Here is a 19,058-nt window from a genome sequence, read left to right on the forward strand (position 1 = left end):
AAACAGAATGGTCTCAACTAAAGTGATTCTAATCTTCAAATAGTAAAAATGCAGAAGTTTTTTTCATTAATTCACTAACTTTTATTAAGCATTTATTTTGTATTGGAAACTGAACAGGAAGTTAGTGGTGGTTGCTCCTGAGTAGTAGAATTATGGATGATATTCCAACTTCCTCAAATATTTCTGTTCTTCTCCATAGTCTTCACAATGAAAATGGATTAATTTTATAATGAGTAACCAATAAGAACAACAATAAAGAAGACACTAGGGGGAATTCCCTGGTAGTCCAGTGGTTAGAACTCTGAACTTGCACTGCAGGGGACATGGGTTGGATCCCTGGTTGGGGAACTAAGAACCTGCGAGCCCTATGGTGCAGACACACACACAAAAAAGACACTAGAACTTAGCCTACTTTTCCCCTGAGAGGAGTAGGTTTCTTAATAATTGTTAAGTGAAAGTCAGATAGTATACTACATTCACTCAGAACAATTGCAGATGTGTCTTTAAAGATACTAACACATTTGAGATTACCATTTATTGAAGGGGGCCTTTGTGTGTCTATACCTCCCTAGATGGCTCAGTCTCTCTCATAAAAGCACTGGTAAACAAGAACTTTTCAGCCACAAAGTCTAATCAATTATGTTCTTGGGTCCTGGGCAAAAAACAGCTATGGAAAGTGGAGGGTAGGGAGAACTTCAAGGTCTTTAGAGCTATCCATGGCCTGTAGGTAAGATCAGAATCAGACCTTCACACATACTTGACAGCAGCGTGTGTTTAGCAGGGCCTTCTTTACATCTAGTACCAAACCCCCACTGATTGGCAAGTGCCTATAGAATCAGAATTCAGTAAATAAAATTCCTTGCTTTCAATCTTCTTATTCTCTTCTGGAGATTTATACTCACTTTAGTGGTGATATGAATTTACATAGTATTACATTTAATTTTTTCATCTAGAACACTCTGCTTTATCACATTAACTTCTTTCAAATCCTGGCTTAAAATTAATTAAATATTTTAATTTCCTGGGAAGTGTTTTCTGATCCAAGCAATCTCATCTTTAAGCCACATGAAGGGAAATGTGGATCTTTTCATAATCAAGTTTCAAGCCTTCTCAGTATTTCTTTAAATGAGGACATTTTCATTAAAGATCTAAGAAAAGAGAGGGGTCAGGAGGAAGGTAATGGTGTTTCCTTTAATTGCCCTTAATATTTAGTCCCTTCTTCCTATGACCACACTCAAAAAAAAAGCTATTTATTTATATCAAATACTCCATATTATAACATGAAATTATAACATGTAATTTGAATAAAAACATCTAGTCAAATGACTGCACATATAAGAAATACAGTCCTACTGTAGTCCATAGCCTCCATTTATCCAAGGGACAAGCTATAGAATTAGGTCACAGATGTTTTCCCGTAAAAGGCAAACACTTCATCTACAATCAGGATGACATTGTACAGATGACATTCTCATCTATTAGCTATGGGGGGGGTGGATGTGAAACATCTGTTTGTTTGTTTGTTTGTAATGAGAATCTCCTTTACAATATCTAGTTCTGATATCTACCCAGGGCCACTGAATAGTCATTTTACATCTAAGACAGTACTCAGTATGTAAGAAGTTTACAAGTCATCATTTAAAAAGTGGATACTGGGTTTTGTTGTATTTATGCTGTTTAAAGTTAGGCTACTAGATGAAGAGGCAATCAAATAAATGTGCCTTTTTAAAAAAGTATTGAACTTATTCCATTTGGAAAAAAAAACTGCATTTAGTCAAGACTGAATTTTAAACTTTGAGTATCTACATGACCACCAACTCATTAACTCCCTCCTTTTTATTGTTCCAAACTGTAAAGCCTATCTTATGCCTCAGAGCCAAGAAGCCCAAACATGAAACCAAATACTGAGGAGTATAAAAATGTTCTCCCTCAAATTGGCTATTTGGTCCTGGAAAGGGCACTCGAAAAAATACATTTGCCAAAACTGGCCCTTAGAAAAGGCTTATATAATTTTTAGAGTATTAAAAATCTGTACAGATTAAAGTTAAATGTTACTATTTCAAAACCTCTCATTCTAAAAATAAAATTTGTGAACCAGATGTCTAACACTGGTGAAATAAATCTACTTTTGCAAGAGTATACATATGGGCAAGAAGAATGAAGGAGGAAAAAATGTTTTTCGTAACATAATTTATCACACTTAAAAGGTAAACTGTAAAGAAAAGGGCTATTTTTAAATGTAAACCTTTATACCTGTTATCATCTTAGAGAGATCTCAAAAAAAAAAGGAAAAAGAAAATATTTAGAAGGTATGATCTGACTGAAAAATGAAAATGAAGAGCACAACTGATCTGTCCCTCATCATAATAATTTATAGTTCTGTTTTGCCACCTTTTTATTCTTTAATATTTACTGGGTAGTATAGCGGTGGTGGTGGTTTACTCGCTAAGTCACGTCTAACTCTTGTGACCCCATGGACTGTAGCCTGCCAGGCTCCTCTGTCCATGGGATTCTCCAGGCAAGAATACTGGAGTGGGTTGCCATTTGCTTCTCCAGTGTAGTATAGTAATTAACTTATTACAGTAATTCTTCTCTAATGTCAAAGGTAATACACATTCAGTGTACAAATATTGGGAAATTAGAAAAGTATTTTTAAAAAGTGAAAAAAGTAAAAATCAACTGATTTCCTCTACCTTAGATAGCTATTAACACTTTAGCAATTTACCTTCCAGGGATTTTTTTCTCTGCAAACATCTCTTTAAACGATTGGAATCAATCTATATATGCTGTTTTGCTTACTGATCTTTTTCAATTAATGTATAGAATAAGCATTTTCCTGTGTCACTAAATATTCCTCAAAATATAATTTTAAAGGCTTCATAATATTCTAGCAATATATGTACCATGATATATTTAGTCATTCACACGTTGATGATATTTGGGATATTTCCTATATTTTATTTCCGCAAACTATGTTGAAATTAATACCCTTGAACATAAATTTCTAAGTAAATCTAAAATTACTTCCTTAGGATAACTTCTAGAAGAAGAAACACTACATATTTGGTGGTGGTTTAGTCGCTAAGTCATGTCTGACTCTTGTGGCTTCATGAACTGTGGCCTGCCAGGCTCCTCTGCCCATGGGATTTCCCAGGCAAGAACACTGAGGTGGGTTGCCATTTCCTTCTCCAAGAAAGATTATATTAATTTTAATTCTATCAATTATACTCCATGTATGATAACCACAAACTTGCCAATGCTGAATACATTTTTTAAATATCTTTCCTAATTTGATAAGTAAAAAATGACATCTTGTACATCAAATTATTGTCTATGGTTTCCCTGAGGTAGTGGATTGGTGAGAAGAGAGTTGTGAAAACTTCAATTCTATTTTATACACTCTTGTATTGCTTGACTTTTTAATAAGTATATATAGTGTTTATAATTAAAAGTTGATAATGGCATTCCATTGCAATTATTTGGTTATTAAGATTGAAGCATCTTCATATCTACTGGAAATTTGTACAACTTCTTTATGAATAACCTATTTGTGTTCTTTTTATAATTTTTACATTGTAGTATTTGTCTTACTGATTTGTAAGAGCTCTTTATATTTTAAGGGCATTGTTTAAATGTCCCCTTATCCAAGATGTCTTCCCTGACCTTCCTAGAGAACATTCATTCCTGGCACTTTACCCTTACTTATTTTTTTCCATATCACAGCCTAACAGATTATATATTTATTTGTTTATTGTTTGTCTGTACCCATAAAAATGTAAACTTAGTGGGGAAAGGGACTTTGTTTTGTTCACTGTTGTATCTCCAGCACTTTGAATAGTGACAAGCACACAGTAAGAACTTTATAAGTATATGTTGGAATAATAAATATAGGTTCTTTGGAATGTAAATTGAAAATATTTTTCTGGTTTATGTTTTATTTTTTGTTTACCTTTTGATATTTGGCGGCATACAGATATTTTAAAATTTTATGTAGTCAGAGCTACTGGTATTTTTCTTTGTGTTCATTTCCACTACTTTTTTATGCTTCTGAAGTTCTTCACAATTTCAAGACTAGGTGAATATTTATGTTTTCTTCTAATAATTTTATTATTTGAATTTTCATCTTTAAGTTTTGACTCTTTAATCCATGTGGAATTTGTCATATAGTGAGAAATAAAACTTTTTAAATTGTTAATCAATTACATGGCACCACTTAGTGAATAATCCTTACTTTCCCCATTAATTTTTTATATGTGTTTAGCTTCACATTTTGTCTCCTCAATTACAATATAAGCTATAAGGGTAAGTGTTGCTTATACTTCCTTTATCCCTCAGGGCTGAGTACATACTGGCCAATAAAGGATGATGTACAAATACTTGGTGGATGGATGAATGGGTGAATATTTTTAAGCCAACATATTCTCTTGAAAAAAGTCTAACTAACTAAACAGTAAGTCCATTCACTAAAGTCTGGAAGCAATCCACACAGAGGGCCAAGCTTTACCTAGAATGAATACCCTTTAAGATCAGGGCACAATAACCACCATAGAAACTGTATAAACTCATGAGTAACAAAACATAATAACACTTGACACTGTACAGAAGGAATTGCATAGAACTGGCCCTGCCTTCAAGAAGCCCCTGAAAAATATTCTTCAGGAAGCTTAAAAGTAAAACAGAGCTTTCCAATAGCTCCCCTACTGACCTCTCCTTCCCCCGAAATAGCAGTTTACTTTCTGAAAGAAATAGATTGCTTTGTTACAGATAGTGCCCCAAATCCTACTGAATGCAATCCACCAGCTTCCAACATGCATTGAGTTTAATAATTCTGGAATCAAATCTGCTTTAAAAGAAAATCTACCTCATTTTTAGCTCTCAAGCAAAACCTCAAGTGCCCCCATGTGTATTGATTCTATAGGGCTCAGTTATCCACCTATGGCCTGAAATTAAAAATACCAACAACAACAAAAATACATGTTTTTATTGAATTTCAGCTCTTTGCTGATTATCTATATCAAACAGCAAAGTGAGCAAAGTCATGGTGAATGGCCTCTTGTGCGAACAAATGCCACAAAAAGAATGACGATCAGGAAAATATATTGTTAAGCATAAACAGCTACAAAATATTTATCTCTCTTGCAAGGTATTAAAATGAGAAAACTTTCAAAGTAGAAGCTTCAAGCAATTGCATTAGAAGTTGCATAATTCAGTTAGACTAACCTTAGAATGGAATAAAAAGCTGCTTATTTCCATAATGTTGGCCTTTGACAGTATGAAAGGTTAGGTAATTTATCATGATATACAAAACAGTTCTCAAGAATACCAAACTTAAAAAGGAGGTCTTGGTGACTTACAGCTCTGTGAATTTTTTGGTAGTGTGATAATCAACATAATTTATACTTAAGTGAATTTTTGTTCTTCTCAAAGGTCTAGCTTGCCAGGCAAGAGAAATGTATCTTCTACTCATCCTTAGAACAAATACAGAACAACTGAAGCAAAGTTAGTGTACTCACTGCTTCCTTTATGACAGAACTCACATTGAACAAGGAGACCCATCTGACTAGGGAGGCTACGAAGTTTTGATGTACATATGACTCACATTAGACAGAATATCTTGCCCTCATGTAAAAGCTAAAGGGCCATATGTATTGTGTCACCTGTCATAGTTAAGTCCCTCAATTTCAATACCACCTACAGAGCAGCCATGGTCATCACAAGGACTCAAACCCTTAATGAAGCCCTTCAAACCAATGCTGCAAAATTCAAAATTACACTCAGAGCTACAAGAGAACTTGGAGCTCTCCTGACACAGTCCCCTCAGATATTTATTTCAGGGTTGGTGTCATTTGGCATCTGTTTGGATTTTTCAGAATTTTCAGTGTCTTGGAGTCTGATTTCTTTAGTAATAGCAGATTTCAATAAACTAAAGCTCCTCTTTTATGATGTTTTTAATTGTTTCATCTATTTTGCTAGTGACCTCCTCCCGTATTACAGAATTGCAGATTTCTAGATTATCTTTGGGAAAACAGTGACTAGGGGGTGACATGCACAGTACGGATAACTGTCCCAATAGAGTTTGCTAAGCTCAGAGGGTGAAGAAAGCAAGGTATTGCATGTGTCACACACATTTTTTGATGCCATGTCTCCAAATATGACACCATGCACAGCGACAAACCTTTGCCATTCCGGATTTTTTCTCCACCTTCCAAGATCACTTCTTGAGGGTGCTAGATGGTCTGATGTGTATCAGTTTTATAAGATTTTGCTCTATCATGCCATTACACAACATAGAGTTTGTACAAAAGCAGTTTAACTATCTTTCCATTTGAGGCATTTCCTTATTGTATTTCTTGCTGCAACAAAACACACACCTTTTTTCCATTTCTAAAGAACTGCTAGTAAAGACAAAATTAGAAAGAGTGACCTAGAGGTGTAAGAACACACATTCCATTAGCGGGCTCACAAACCACAAGAAAGTTGGTGTTTCTTATGTAGTATTTGAGATTTGTTTCTAAGGAGCCATAACTATCATCAATTGTTTTGCAATTAAAAAATTAGGCAAATCTCCCTATAAAAAAGCCATTATTTAATACTAAGGCCATCATGTTCTCTCCCCTAAGCTCTTAGAACAAATGTTGCCATTAGCATACTCTATCACTCAAAAGTCTATACTTAAGAAAATGGAAATGTGCTAATTGAAGAAATGACCAGGATGGTGAGATCAGAGTCAATGCCAGTGTTCTGAGTACGGCGAACCTGTGTCCTCACTATGGCCTCTGTGCCTGGCAGCACAAAGAAGGGAGGGAATCAGTCTTCCAGCAAGTCATTCGACATTACCTATAGCCAGATGCTTCTGTTTGTCCCTGCATTTCCAGAGCCCTGCAACCCTAAAGCATGTCAAGTTTCAAACATGGATGCTAGATTACAGGCATCTTTGTGTGTGTGTGTGTGTGTGTGTATGTTAGTAGCTCAGTTGTGTCCGATTCTGCGACCCCATGAACTATAGCCAAGCTCCTCTGTTCATGGGATTTCCCAGATAAGAATACTGGAGTGGGTTGCCATTTCCTTCTCCAGGGGAATCTTCCTTACCCAGGGTTCGAATCCAAGTCTCCTACACTGCAGGAAGATTATCTTTTTCACTGCCACCAATTTTTTTTTAAAGTTGCTTAAAGGTTAAATCAACCACTAGGAATGTAGTCTGATCTACTCTCCCTACTCACATGTCTCACTTAGAAAAGATATGGTTTTGCAGCAAAGTACCTGTACACACAGCCAGCTTAGATTTTCCTGAGCCAAGTGAATTAAAGAGGAAGACTTTAAACAGAATTATGCCCAAAAAGACAAAAAGAAACTGAGCCTCAGAAAATAATTTCCAAAGAACTGAGATCCCCTATAAGGTTTTCTTAAACTTCACTGTATGCACAGCAATGATTATTTGGCTGCTTCCTATTCAGAGCTCTCAATTAAAAATAGTGTCCAGAAGATCTGTCCCTGGGCTATATCAAATTTAGGTGCTCTGGTCTCACGTATGATGGATCACACCCCACTGTGATGAGGCTTATAAGCATTTCTTCAGGGAGATAACCAGTAGAGTGTCAAAGATTGGGGAGGGGGACTCTGAGAACCTAAGATCATAGGCATGTACAATCAGGCCAGCTCACAAAGGCTCTATCACCTCAGAGGAAGAATAAGTGGGTGAGACAGCAGATATGTTCCCTGTCTCTCTCTTTCTCAGTCACACATTCTATCTCTCGCGCTCTTCTCTCTCTCTCTCTCTCTCTCTCTCTCTCTCTCTCTCTCTCACACACACACACACACACACACACTCCCCCAAAGGAAGAGTCTGACCTTTTGATTGAATGTATCTTCCCACCAGCTTACACAGGGAATCCATTTTGTTCAGAAGAGCAGACTACACAATCTGAGATGAAGTGCCCTTCATGCTCTGAAAATCAAATTTAGGAGCAAAAATAATCCAGAAAGCAGAGACTGCCAAGACCAGTGCTGGTGGAAGTGAGGGAAAGCAGCTTGCCACAGAACAGTGGCCAGATGGGGCCCGGTGGGAGAAGCTAAAAACTAGCCACCCTGGCACTTAGAAACTTAATGGAGCATCCAAAGACTATGCACATCACGGCAGTGCTTAAGCATCTGACATGAAGAAGCCCTGGTGCTAGTCCATGAACACTGAGCTCAAGGAGAATGCAGACTTCACACCAAACTTCTTGCCTGCTTCAATACCAAGTGGTCTGCTCAAAACTCAAGATAACTGCTTGTGACATCTGTCCGTCAATTTACTCTCATTTTTTTTTCTTTTCAAAAATAATTTTCTCCCTCCCCAAAGGTTGAATTTAAAGAAAGTTTAAGATTGCCTTTTCATTTTCCAAAGTAATTCCCAGGTTCTACTCAATCCAGGAAACCAATATTGACTTTGGAAGCTTTCAGGACCTGGAGCAAAAAAATGAGAGCCCTCCCTTTCAGAAGCGAGCTCAGGAAGCCAAGGGAAAAAAGCACCAAAATATTCCTGGTGGGTTTCTCTTCTTCCATCTACAGAGTTACAAAGAATCAATGGAGGGAGAGGAATAGGATGGGAAGAGGATAGCTGTAAACTTTTATTTAATTTTTTTTTAAATCTGGAGCAAATATAAATGTTAACATTTGTTAAATCTGAGCAATATTATCTGTCTTCTCTGGACACCATATATTTTAGATATTACATAATTACATTTTTCAAAGGCTTTGTAAATCTTGCCAGTGTGAGGAATTGCACATTAAGCAAACAAGACGTGAAAAATCCAGACTTACAAAGGAAATCAGTAAGAAGTTGATTATTCACATTACACAAGGGCTCTTTCCTTTATGAAAGACTCCACCACAGGGTTTTGATAGGAATGCCACCACTATGGTTAACATGGGGTCTAATTTACAAAACAAATACTTTGCTGCTGCACAACTTTTCAGGAATACAACTACCAGCCAAAGGTATAGCCACAGGTCTTGCTGTGGAGTCCAATCAAGTTATCTGTTATGTGACAGAAAGTACTTGGAAATTGCAACAGAGGAACTTCTATCAAGCAAAATGGAGTCCAGTCTGGCCATAAATGATGTGTGTCCGGGTAAGTCATTTGCCTTCTCTGCAACTCCATTTTCATGATTATAGAGTAGAACCACTGGTCCCTTCTGACACCTCTTCCAGGAGTTCTGTGGAGCTGTGTGGTCCTAATCAATATCCTGAAGCAAAATCCTAAATGATGCTGAATAATAGCAAATGAGATTTCCTCATGGAAGCCCAAGTTCCCAGAGCTGGCAGAGCTGTTCTCCAGCTTCAGGCTGCAGTACTTTCCTCCTGGTTCCCTGGTGGGCGAGGGGGGTGGGGTGGGGGGAATACAGGGAGGCACTGGCCACCAGTGTATACCCCCTGAAAGCAGACTGACCCTCACCATGCAGCCCACCCAAAGACTACTCATAACTACACAACAGCCAAAGAGGAAATGTAACTTGAAGAGCATTTTCCTCTACAAACAACTGATCCTCTGGGACTTTCACTTCAAGTTTCCCAATTGTTCAAAGTAAATGAGGCTCACATTAAAGGCCAGCCAGTCACACATCAAGAAATCAAGCCTCCTCTCAGTGGGGGAAAATGGCCGCTCCAGAGTCAACCTCCTGCCTCTCATACACATGCCTCTTGTACAAATGGCTTCATTTACTCACATCTGAGACACTTGATCCAGCCAAGCTTGACCTCCCCTAAGCCCTGGAAGCTGAGAGGTAAACAGAGGGGTAAACATCTTAAACTTCAAGCAGACTCCTTAGATCCATTTCAGCACGATAATTGAAAGACTCCAGCTTTGCCAGGAGGTGACTTCATCCTCTTTCAGTCTTCCAATTCCTAATAAGCAATCCCTCCACCCCATAGCTTCAGCCTCAGAGCATGATATACTAAAGCCACCACAAAGACTAGGGCAAAGTTAAGGAGGGAGAGGTCTGCAGCTCCTCTCGCCTTAGAAATCTGAAAGAAAAACCCAGGTGAGGCTACTGGGACCCAAAACAAATGGTCCTCTGATAAGAGGAATTCCAAAGTCTCAGAGACCACTATGGAAAATGTCCTGCCTCCAGTCTCCTAGGGAGAGAAATCTCAGGATCATTAGCAAGTGCTCTGGCTGAGCTCAACTTTAGTGAAGGTGTATGGGGAGAGAGGTGATCTCTAAGGTAACCAGTTAATTGCCAATAAGGCATGATAATAATAAATTAGCAAATACTAGTGTAAACTAACTCAGTTCTGTGGCAGTTGCATGGAGACGACAGAGGAACAGTTTATTCTGGAACACATCTTGCAAGCAGATCCCCTCTGGGAAATGCACTGCCTGGGCTAGATGTGAAACAGACCAATGAGATGCAATGTAGGCAACGGGTGGCCCTAGAGTGTCTCTCAGTTCAGAGTGGAGCCTTTGATTTTTTTTTAAGAAAACTGAGAAGATGTGGGCTGCACTGTTTTCCACTGCTTCCTTCTGCAGCCTGAGGGGGTACTTTCAACTCTTAGGGATAAGACTCAGGTGGTTCACAACAAGGAAAGTACAATAAAATTGCTCGCTGAAGGGTCTGTTGGTTTAATTGGAGGTGGTGATTTGTGTCATTACCTTGTGATCCGAACCAGTCTCATCGTACCTATTAATTTTCTAGAGACTTCTGAATCTGACATCTAATAAGTTTGGGGCTGCTTTTCTAGCTCCTCAGCTCAGAGTTCCACTCAAAGCACTGCAGATCCCTAATTTTAAAACTCTTTTGGGGAACCAACGCATGCTGAGATATTTCCTTCTTATTTTTCTTCAAAGCCTAACGGATGTTTTAGTTTCATTATTCGAGCTAAGTTACCATGCGCTGAGGCTTTCAGTAGGATAATCAGAAGCATTCAATTTGGTCTGCTACATACATCCTTGTCTTTCAAACTTGTCCACTGCTCTTAATATTACACTACTACTTATGAAAATTCTCTGTGAGTGACCACAGCAGACCACACACACACACACACCCTGAGAATGTCTCACATCAAAGATGCTACAGTTGGCTAGTTAAAGGAGGAAATATAAAAAGAGGGCTCAAGACTGAGTTTGAAACCAAAATCTATATCCCTATGTACCCTATGAGTAGAATTCTGGAAGTTCTTGCCCACTATCACTGGCTTAGAATTTTAAGTTCTGAAACATTCAATATTGAAAAAGAAATTCAAGTTAAAAAATGTCTCACCAAAGAGACTGGATGTTCGGCTACTTAACCCCTCCTGAAGGCAGGGAGAGTTCAAACCAGCTGAAGAAATGAGTTTCATTTTCTTCCTCCAACAGTGACCAAGGGCTGGGTGATGAAGAGTAATGCAGGAATGTAGATGTACAAAGCAGTAATACTTTGTAGCATACAGAGGCATCCGGGAGGCATGCCCCCATTCCATAAGAGTTGAAGAAAAGTTATTTGCCATACCGAAGTGCCAAAAAATTGGAATAATTTTAGAAAAATCATAGCAATCTGACAAAACTACCTTCTCTGTTCTCCATTCTCTATGTTTTCAACCTCCTTCCCCCTCTCTTTACTCTCCCCCAACTCCAAACACACACACACACACACAAACTCTCTTATATATACACTGAGTATGGACTAAATAAACCAAAATGCCAAAGAATACAAATCTCATCTTCAATTTAAAATATTCAAGAGATACTTGACATCATTAATTCTACAAAAGTCTTCTGTAAACAGCAAAGGCATCCTCCACGTTCCCTCCTCAAATTTGCATACATAACCACGAAATCCACACAAGTGATTTCCTGACCAACATCAGAGGACAGGGAAATGATGATAGGTGAGATGGTCTCTAATTCTAAAGGCTGAGTTCCAACGTGACTCATTCCTTCTGCAGACTTGGGTGGACTTTTTCCTGCCTTCAGCAGGAGTGAAACAGTCAAACATCCATTCTTTTTGGTGAGGCATTTTTTAAAATTTGACTTTTTAATATTAAATGTTTTGATGCTCCATTCCCTTTGCCTTTACCTACCTAACTTCATTTAAAGTCACATTCCCTTCGGTTTCTAGAGTCAACAATGTTCAGATGTGGCTAGGTCTGCACACTGATGCCAAAGTTACCCTCACATCAGCACCAAACCTTAAGAACTCAACAGTAAATCTAAATCTAAATGATGGCAGGGCTGCCAGGGGAGGAGGAGCAGGAGAGCACTATGGAGGCTGGCAAAGTTTCTGCAGGTTACAAACTCTTTTCTCTTGCTTACAAGGAACTCATGTAGGTGATCTTAAATAGCTCCCCAATTAGACTATGACCTCTGAGGGCAGATGCTACATCTTATATTTATTTAGGATCCTTATGTTCATTGGAAGGACTGATGCTAAAGCTGAAACTCCAATACTTTGGCCACCTCATGCGACGAGTTGACTCACTGGAAAAGACTCTGATGCTGGGAAGGATTGGGGGCGGGAGGAGAAGGGGACGACAGAGAATGAGATGGCTGGATGGCATCACCAACTCGATGGACATGAGTTTGGGTAAACTCCGGGAGTTGGTGATGTACAGGGAGGCCTGGCGTGCTGTGATTCATGGGGTCGCAAAGGGTTGGACACGACTGAGCGACTGAACTGAACTGAACTGAAGTGATACCTACCACACAGCTGAGCGCACGGTGGACACTCAAACTATGCTTACTGATATGGTCTATTCCATGATGATAAACTTCAAAGTATGATAGAGAGCTGTGAGAATAGCTGTTCTCACTCCTCTGTAATGCCATTGCCAGTAAGGTTTGTAACTGACTCTGAAGCTAATGAAGTGAGTGAGTTTACAAAGTTGCTCAGCAAAGGAACCTAATGTGTAGTGACCTTTGGTTACAATCTGGCAAGTAAGAATATAACATATGCTCAGGAAAGAGATGTTCTCCTGAATTGAAATGAACTGTTTACTTGCCTGTCTCCCTGTACGCTCCCTGGGGTCAAGGATGGTGTGTTTTCATTTTTGTATCCTTGGCAAGCTGTACAGGGTCTGACATGTTCTAAGTGTGCAATAAATGCTCCTAGGTTGTTAATGAACAAATAAAAAATGATTTAACGAAATAATATACAGAAAAATGGATATGACATAATAAGATTTAATACAGAAATTTCTAACGAATCTTTTAAATACCACATCATAGCACTCATCACTCTGTGATAGCTTAATAACTATTGGTTTCTTGGGTGGATTAGTTAATAATTAATTAACTAGGAAAATATAATGTAGGAAGTACATTAGGATATTATTGTCCTAGTAATATCCCATTGAATCTGATAGTAGCATTTACTCCATACCACAAGTCACCTATTTTCTCATCTCTTCCATTACAATGTGCATTCTTTGAGATCAGAGAACATCTTTTTCATTTCCCTAACACTGGATGCCTATAGCAGAACCTTACAAAGACTAGACAACAAATATTAGTTGACTATATGAATCAGCCATCCTTGTCTTCCATAAATTTCACTGAACCTAAGTATTCTACTGAGTCCATGTTCAACAGTCTCTGGCATGGGGAGAAAAGAAGAAGTGTCAATTTCCCCATGTAGGACTTTGTGATAGACAAAGGTTAAATGTCCTGATTTGTGCTATGCTGTGAGTGGGTCTCTCCCCTTTCTGAATGGGTTTGTCAAATGAACTCTCCAGGACTGCATATTAGAAACACACACTTAACCTCACTGTGCCTAATATATGCTGTGTTGGCCCTGACTAGCCCTAGATACTAGATCTGTGTGATTTTGTTAACTAAGAAACCATCTGGTTTTGTGAGTAAGAGATGGGATTAGAATTCAAATGTTCAATGGCTTTTCTAAACAACTGAAACCATATTTGGTTTCATTTTACCCATAGGAAAATCTCAGAAAGAACACCAAGATGTTAGGTCAACCATTCAGCATAGTCATATATTTCCTGGCCCCTCGAAGCATCCCAGGCTTACATTACCAAGCTTACACTTCTGTAGTACCTTGAATTGGCTGCATAGTCATCAAGCCCTCAGGATTCAATCCTTTTGTTCATCTCCACAAGCAACATCAGTCAGCACTTGGACCCATAACCTTGGCATCTTTTACCTCCGTTGTTTAAAAGTCCAATATGAATACTCTAACCACACCACACTGTAGGCCTTCTTTGCACAGACACCAGCCTAAATTCCTCTTTGGTTGTACGTGTCTACGGAGTCACGGAGAAGGCAATGGCAACCCACTCCAGTACTCTTGCCTAGAAAATCCCATGGGCGGAGGAGCCTGGTAGGCTGTAGTCCATGGGGTCACTAAGAGTTGGACACGACTGAGCAGCTTCACTTTCACTGTTCATTTTGATGCATTGGAGAAGGAAATGGCAACCCACTCCAGTGTTCTTGCCTGGAGAATCCCAGGGACGGGGGAGCCTGGTGGGCTGCCGTCTATGGGGTCGCACACAGTCAGAAACGACTGAAGTGACTTAGCAGCAGCAGTATGGAGTCACACTCAGGTGTACAAGCCATTACAGTAGTCACTCTTCAATTATCATCTGGTGAACAGATCTATGATTCAAGGGGCACCTCTGTCTCAGACCCCTTACATTATATAATGTCATATTATTCCTTGGATCAACCTTGCATGACAGATGTATCCATTTTGTAGATGAGGAAACAGAGACTCAGAGGTATTCCACAGCAGGACATGTCTCTCAGATTCAAAATCATGGTCTACTTGATTCCACTACATAGCACTACCTCTCCCTCTCTATTGCTGAACTCTTGGTGGTCCACAAGTAGTTTTCTACAAACTCTATGGTCTAGTCCCTAGTAAGTATTCACTGACATTCATAATTGTAACTGAGACTACCTAGCATAATACTGGATTTTCAGTAAATCCTTATTTATAGATGTATGGACTGACAATATTGAAGTTTCTATTGCTAGAAGAAGATCAGTTTTTCATTAAAAGCACTGCTTTTTGGCCTCATTACTGATAAGAAATATTTTTCAGGAACTAGGAAGAACAGTCGATAAAAGTGGTCCTAAAACCCTTTGCCCTAAGAAATTGATATAAATACTGTGAGGCCATTTTATATGCATTCCAGCCCAGGTATGTCAGGCTAAATTATTTCTGAAGCAGGAAAGTGTGGAAGGTGTCACTGAAATAGCACTGCACTCACCAGAGTTATGGAGTCCTGAAATTTGGTCGTTTCTCTCTCTCTCTCAATATCTCTGCTCTGTGAGCCTGAACAAGTCCCTTATCATCTCTGGAGCTCCATTTCATTATCTACTGAAGGATAATCAAGATTCCTGACTGTAAGAATCACAGAAGACAACGGTTGTGAAGTGCTCTCCAAGTATATAGTATTCCTTTCATTAGTGGCCTGGAAGAGGGCATATGCCATCAAGTACTTCAAATTTCCAACCAAAGAGGAACTTAAGCAATTCAAGGAAAAATGAAATTAACTGAAAAACTGTTATTTATAGCCTTCCACCCAGCCACCAACTCATCATCATCCACATTACTACCCTACTACCCTGAAATATTTCAAGAGCCAGCAAACATAAGACCATATCCTGTGTAAAAAATACTTCCATCTGAAAACATTCATTCTTGGTAAAGAGAAACAGCTAACACAAATGTTTAGTTAATTCCTGAAATTTTAATTATCTGTGAAAATTTAAACATCCTCATTTGTCAAATGTCACCATAAGAACTATTAAGCAATAGCAGAGTGGCTTTTTTACTTTCTTTTTGTTTACCTCCCTTTAACCAGCCCATCCATATCTACAGCTAAGCATTTATATGACCAAACAAAAAGCAAAAATAGGTTTTAGGAGGCTGAATCACTCTCACACTAGGAAACTGACCCTCAAGCATTCTAGGGTTCATCTACCTTTAAGACTACTTGTTGATTATTACTCAGCCACTTTAACTGGCATATGAGTACCACAGGCTGGCAAGCATGCTGTATTTGCAACAGGTGGTAGAATTCATATCTTGCTAGACTGCCACACAGGTATTCCAAGGGCTTAGGCCTTAAGCTCCCACTCCCAACACCTGTCCCTACAAAGGCCCAATATATTGGGTTACCAATCAAAAAATGGGCCAAAGAACGAAACAGACATTTCTCCAAAGAAGACATACAGATGGCTAACAAACACATGAAAAGATGCTCAACATCACTCATTATCAGAGAAATGCAAATCAAAACCACAATGAGGTACCACCTCACACCAGTCAGAATGGCTGCTATCCAAAAGTCTACAAGAAATAAATGCTGGAGAGGGTGTGGAGAAAAGGGAACCCTCTTACACTGTTGGTGGGAATGCAAACTAGTACAGCCACTATGGAGAACAGTGTGGAGATTCCTTAAAAAACTGGAAATAGAACTGCCATATGACCCAGCAATCCCACTGCTGGGCATACACACCGAGGAACCCAGAATTGAAAGAGACACGTGTACCCCAATGTTCATTGCAGCACTGTTTATAATAGCCAGGTCATGGAAGCAACCTAGATGTCCAGCAGCAGACAAATGGATAAGAAAGCTTTGGTACATATACACAATGGAATATTACTCAGCTATTAAAAATAATGCATTTGAATCAGTTCTAATGAGGTGGATGAAACTGGAGCCTATTATACAGAGTGAAGTAAGCCAGAAAGAAAAACACCAATACAGTATACTCACGCATATATATGGAATTTAGAAAGATGGTAATGATGACCCTGTATGCGAGACAGCAAAAGAGACACGGATGTAAAGAACAGACTTTTGGACTCTGTGGGAGAAGGCAAGGGTGGGATGATTTGAAAGAATAGCATTGAAACATGTATATTATCATATGTGAAATGAATCGCCAGTCGAGGTTCGATGCATGAGACAGGGTGCTCAGGGCTGGTTCACTGGGATGACCCTGAAGGATGGGATGGGGAGGGAGGTGGGAGGGGGTTCAGGATGGGGAGCACATGTACACCATGGCTGATTCATGTCAATGTATGGCAAAAAAAAAAAAACTACAGTATTGTAAAGTAATTAGCCTCCAAGTAAAATAAGTAAATTAAAAATAATATATATATATATATATATATATATATATAGGGTTACACTTTGCCCTGAGAAGCACTAGCAAACCTTGACTTCAGAAATGGGCATAGGGAAAGAAATTCTCCCCACCGTGACAGGGAATGTGTCTGCATAGAGGATAATGGAATCAGGCGAGCAGCAGAGGATAGAGGCCGGGGAGGACCTCACAGAGCCGTTCAGCTACACTCACCTCAGGCAGAGACATGCCATTGATGATCAGGTCTGGTTGCTGGGGGCCCTGGCTGTTGAAAGAGTGATGGTAGATGTGATTGGCGCTGGTATTGCAGGTATTCTGGTTCTCCACGTTCAGGAAAGTGCTCTCAGAGCGGCGGCAGCCCAGAGGAAGGGTCTGCTGGTGGTAGTCGAAATAGTTGAGGGAGGAGGTCAGGGAGGAGCAACTGACAACATTCATCTTGTCTGTCTCCTCCACATCCCGGGGTACCAGACGGATGTCATTCTTACTGATTTTTTTCTTCTTGCTTGATTTCTTTTGATGACCATAGGAGTACTCAGCGATTCTACGTGATAGAAAAGGCAGCATGTATCGCTAACGCCCTCCCAAACCATGCATCAGTTAATAAACATCAAGCACCCCAGAGGGTTGCACCCCATCTCTGCTCCAGCTTCTCTGCTGGCACATCGCATCATCCGGTTTCTCCCTGTGCTTTTTACATATGAAAACAAGCTGAGGGCCATAAAGCTTTTATATTAAACATAGTAACCTCTTGCTACCCCTTCCTCCTCAAAAGTTTCTATACTTTGGATTTGGAATTTCTCCTTGTGAGTGGCCATTTAACAAGGGTGTGGGGACAGGGGAAGTTGAGTCTATGGGAGAGAAAGCATGAAAATGCTCAAGTCTGGAGCTTCCCTGGAACCCAAAGGAACTCCTGGGTGAAATAAGCAGCAAGTCCTAATTTATCAGAAGATGACAGGAAGGAAATAAAACCTAATTCCCTTTCCAGTTCCTCCAGGCAACTGCCATGTGACAACCAACCTCAAGTCAGGTTCCTTGATGATTGACCTGATCAGTTTTTGACTGGAGCATGTCAGACCCTTTCCTTTGACAAATCCTCAGCTCCTCTCCTCCATACCCTCCTTCCCCCTGCCCTAGCCCTGCTCCCTTCAACTCCCCACCCCCCACCCCCACCCCCCGCCTCCTTGAGAAATCTGATAGCCAAACCCATTTGAATGAGGGGGAAAAGGCTTTTTACCTCTTTCCCCTTAGGCTCACTTTCTCCTCAGCCTTTTTGTCTTGCTCCTCGCTAATGGGAGAAACCGAGATGCAATGCTGACACTTGCTGTTTTGTCCTTTTATAAAACAGCCGAGGAGACAAGTGATGGTTAAACAATTACTGCAAAGGAATTTAAAGGTTAGTGCATTCAGCATCCTTCTCGATTCAGGTGTACCTACAATCAGCTGTGCTGCAACTGGAACATAAAGAGCTCAATTTAATTTACACTGACAGAGACCCAGCAATGTGAACCAAAGACACCAACCATTAAGAGAGTTGTCCAAAAAAATACATTTAAATGTAGCCATATTCTCAAAGTCATTTATTACTTTGCATATAATGATTCAGCTTATTGTCTGTAAATTCCATTTCTGAGCAATAATTAGCAAAACAATTGGGTTAATAAATAATACAGGTTTATCTTTACAAGGGAAAAGACTGTGCCTGTATTCTCACTTGACAAAACTAATTGTCTGAGTACAAAAAGGGAGCCCAATTCAAGCAGCAAGTGCAGATCATCTCACAAGTCTCATAAATGAATTCATTTCAGGAAGAGGCTTTGCAGAGGCTGAGAACAAGAAACCTCTGCTTAATACCTGGAAAGAGAAGCTCTTGAACTTTACGTTTCTAAAAAGTCTGAGCAGATGGGAAGATTGAATATCTCCAGAGGCCCATTCTTGCTCTGTCCGCAGGATCTTCCGACACCTGGGCAGCTGTGTCACCCTCACCCT

General features: G+C 39.5%; 1 protein-coding gene across 2 annotated transcripts in view; it reads right to left on the reverse strand.

The window, feature by feature from the left end:
• Positions 1–19,058, reverse strand: part of PCDH19 (protocadherin 19) — a 127,695-nt gene that overhangs the window by 104,327 nt on the left and 4,310 nt on the right. For both annotated transcript variants that reach the window (XM_055393573.2, XM_055393572.2), the window contains exon 2: positions 17,286–17,613. In XM_055393573.2, coding sequence (XP_055249548.2) covers positions 17,286–17,613 — 328 coding nt within the window. The remainder of the gene's footprint in view (positions 1–17,285; positions 17,614–19,058) is intronic.

Source organism: Moschus berezovskii, chromosome X (genome assembly GCF_049115385.1).
Source record: "Moschus berezovskii isolate FMDL1 chromosome X, NW_MosBer_1.0, whole genome shotgun sequence".
Lineage (NCBI taxonomy): Eukaryota > Metazoa > Chordata > Mammalia > Artiodactyla > Moschidae > Moschus > Moschus berezovskii.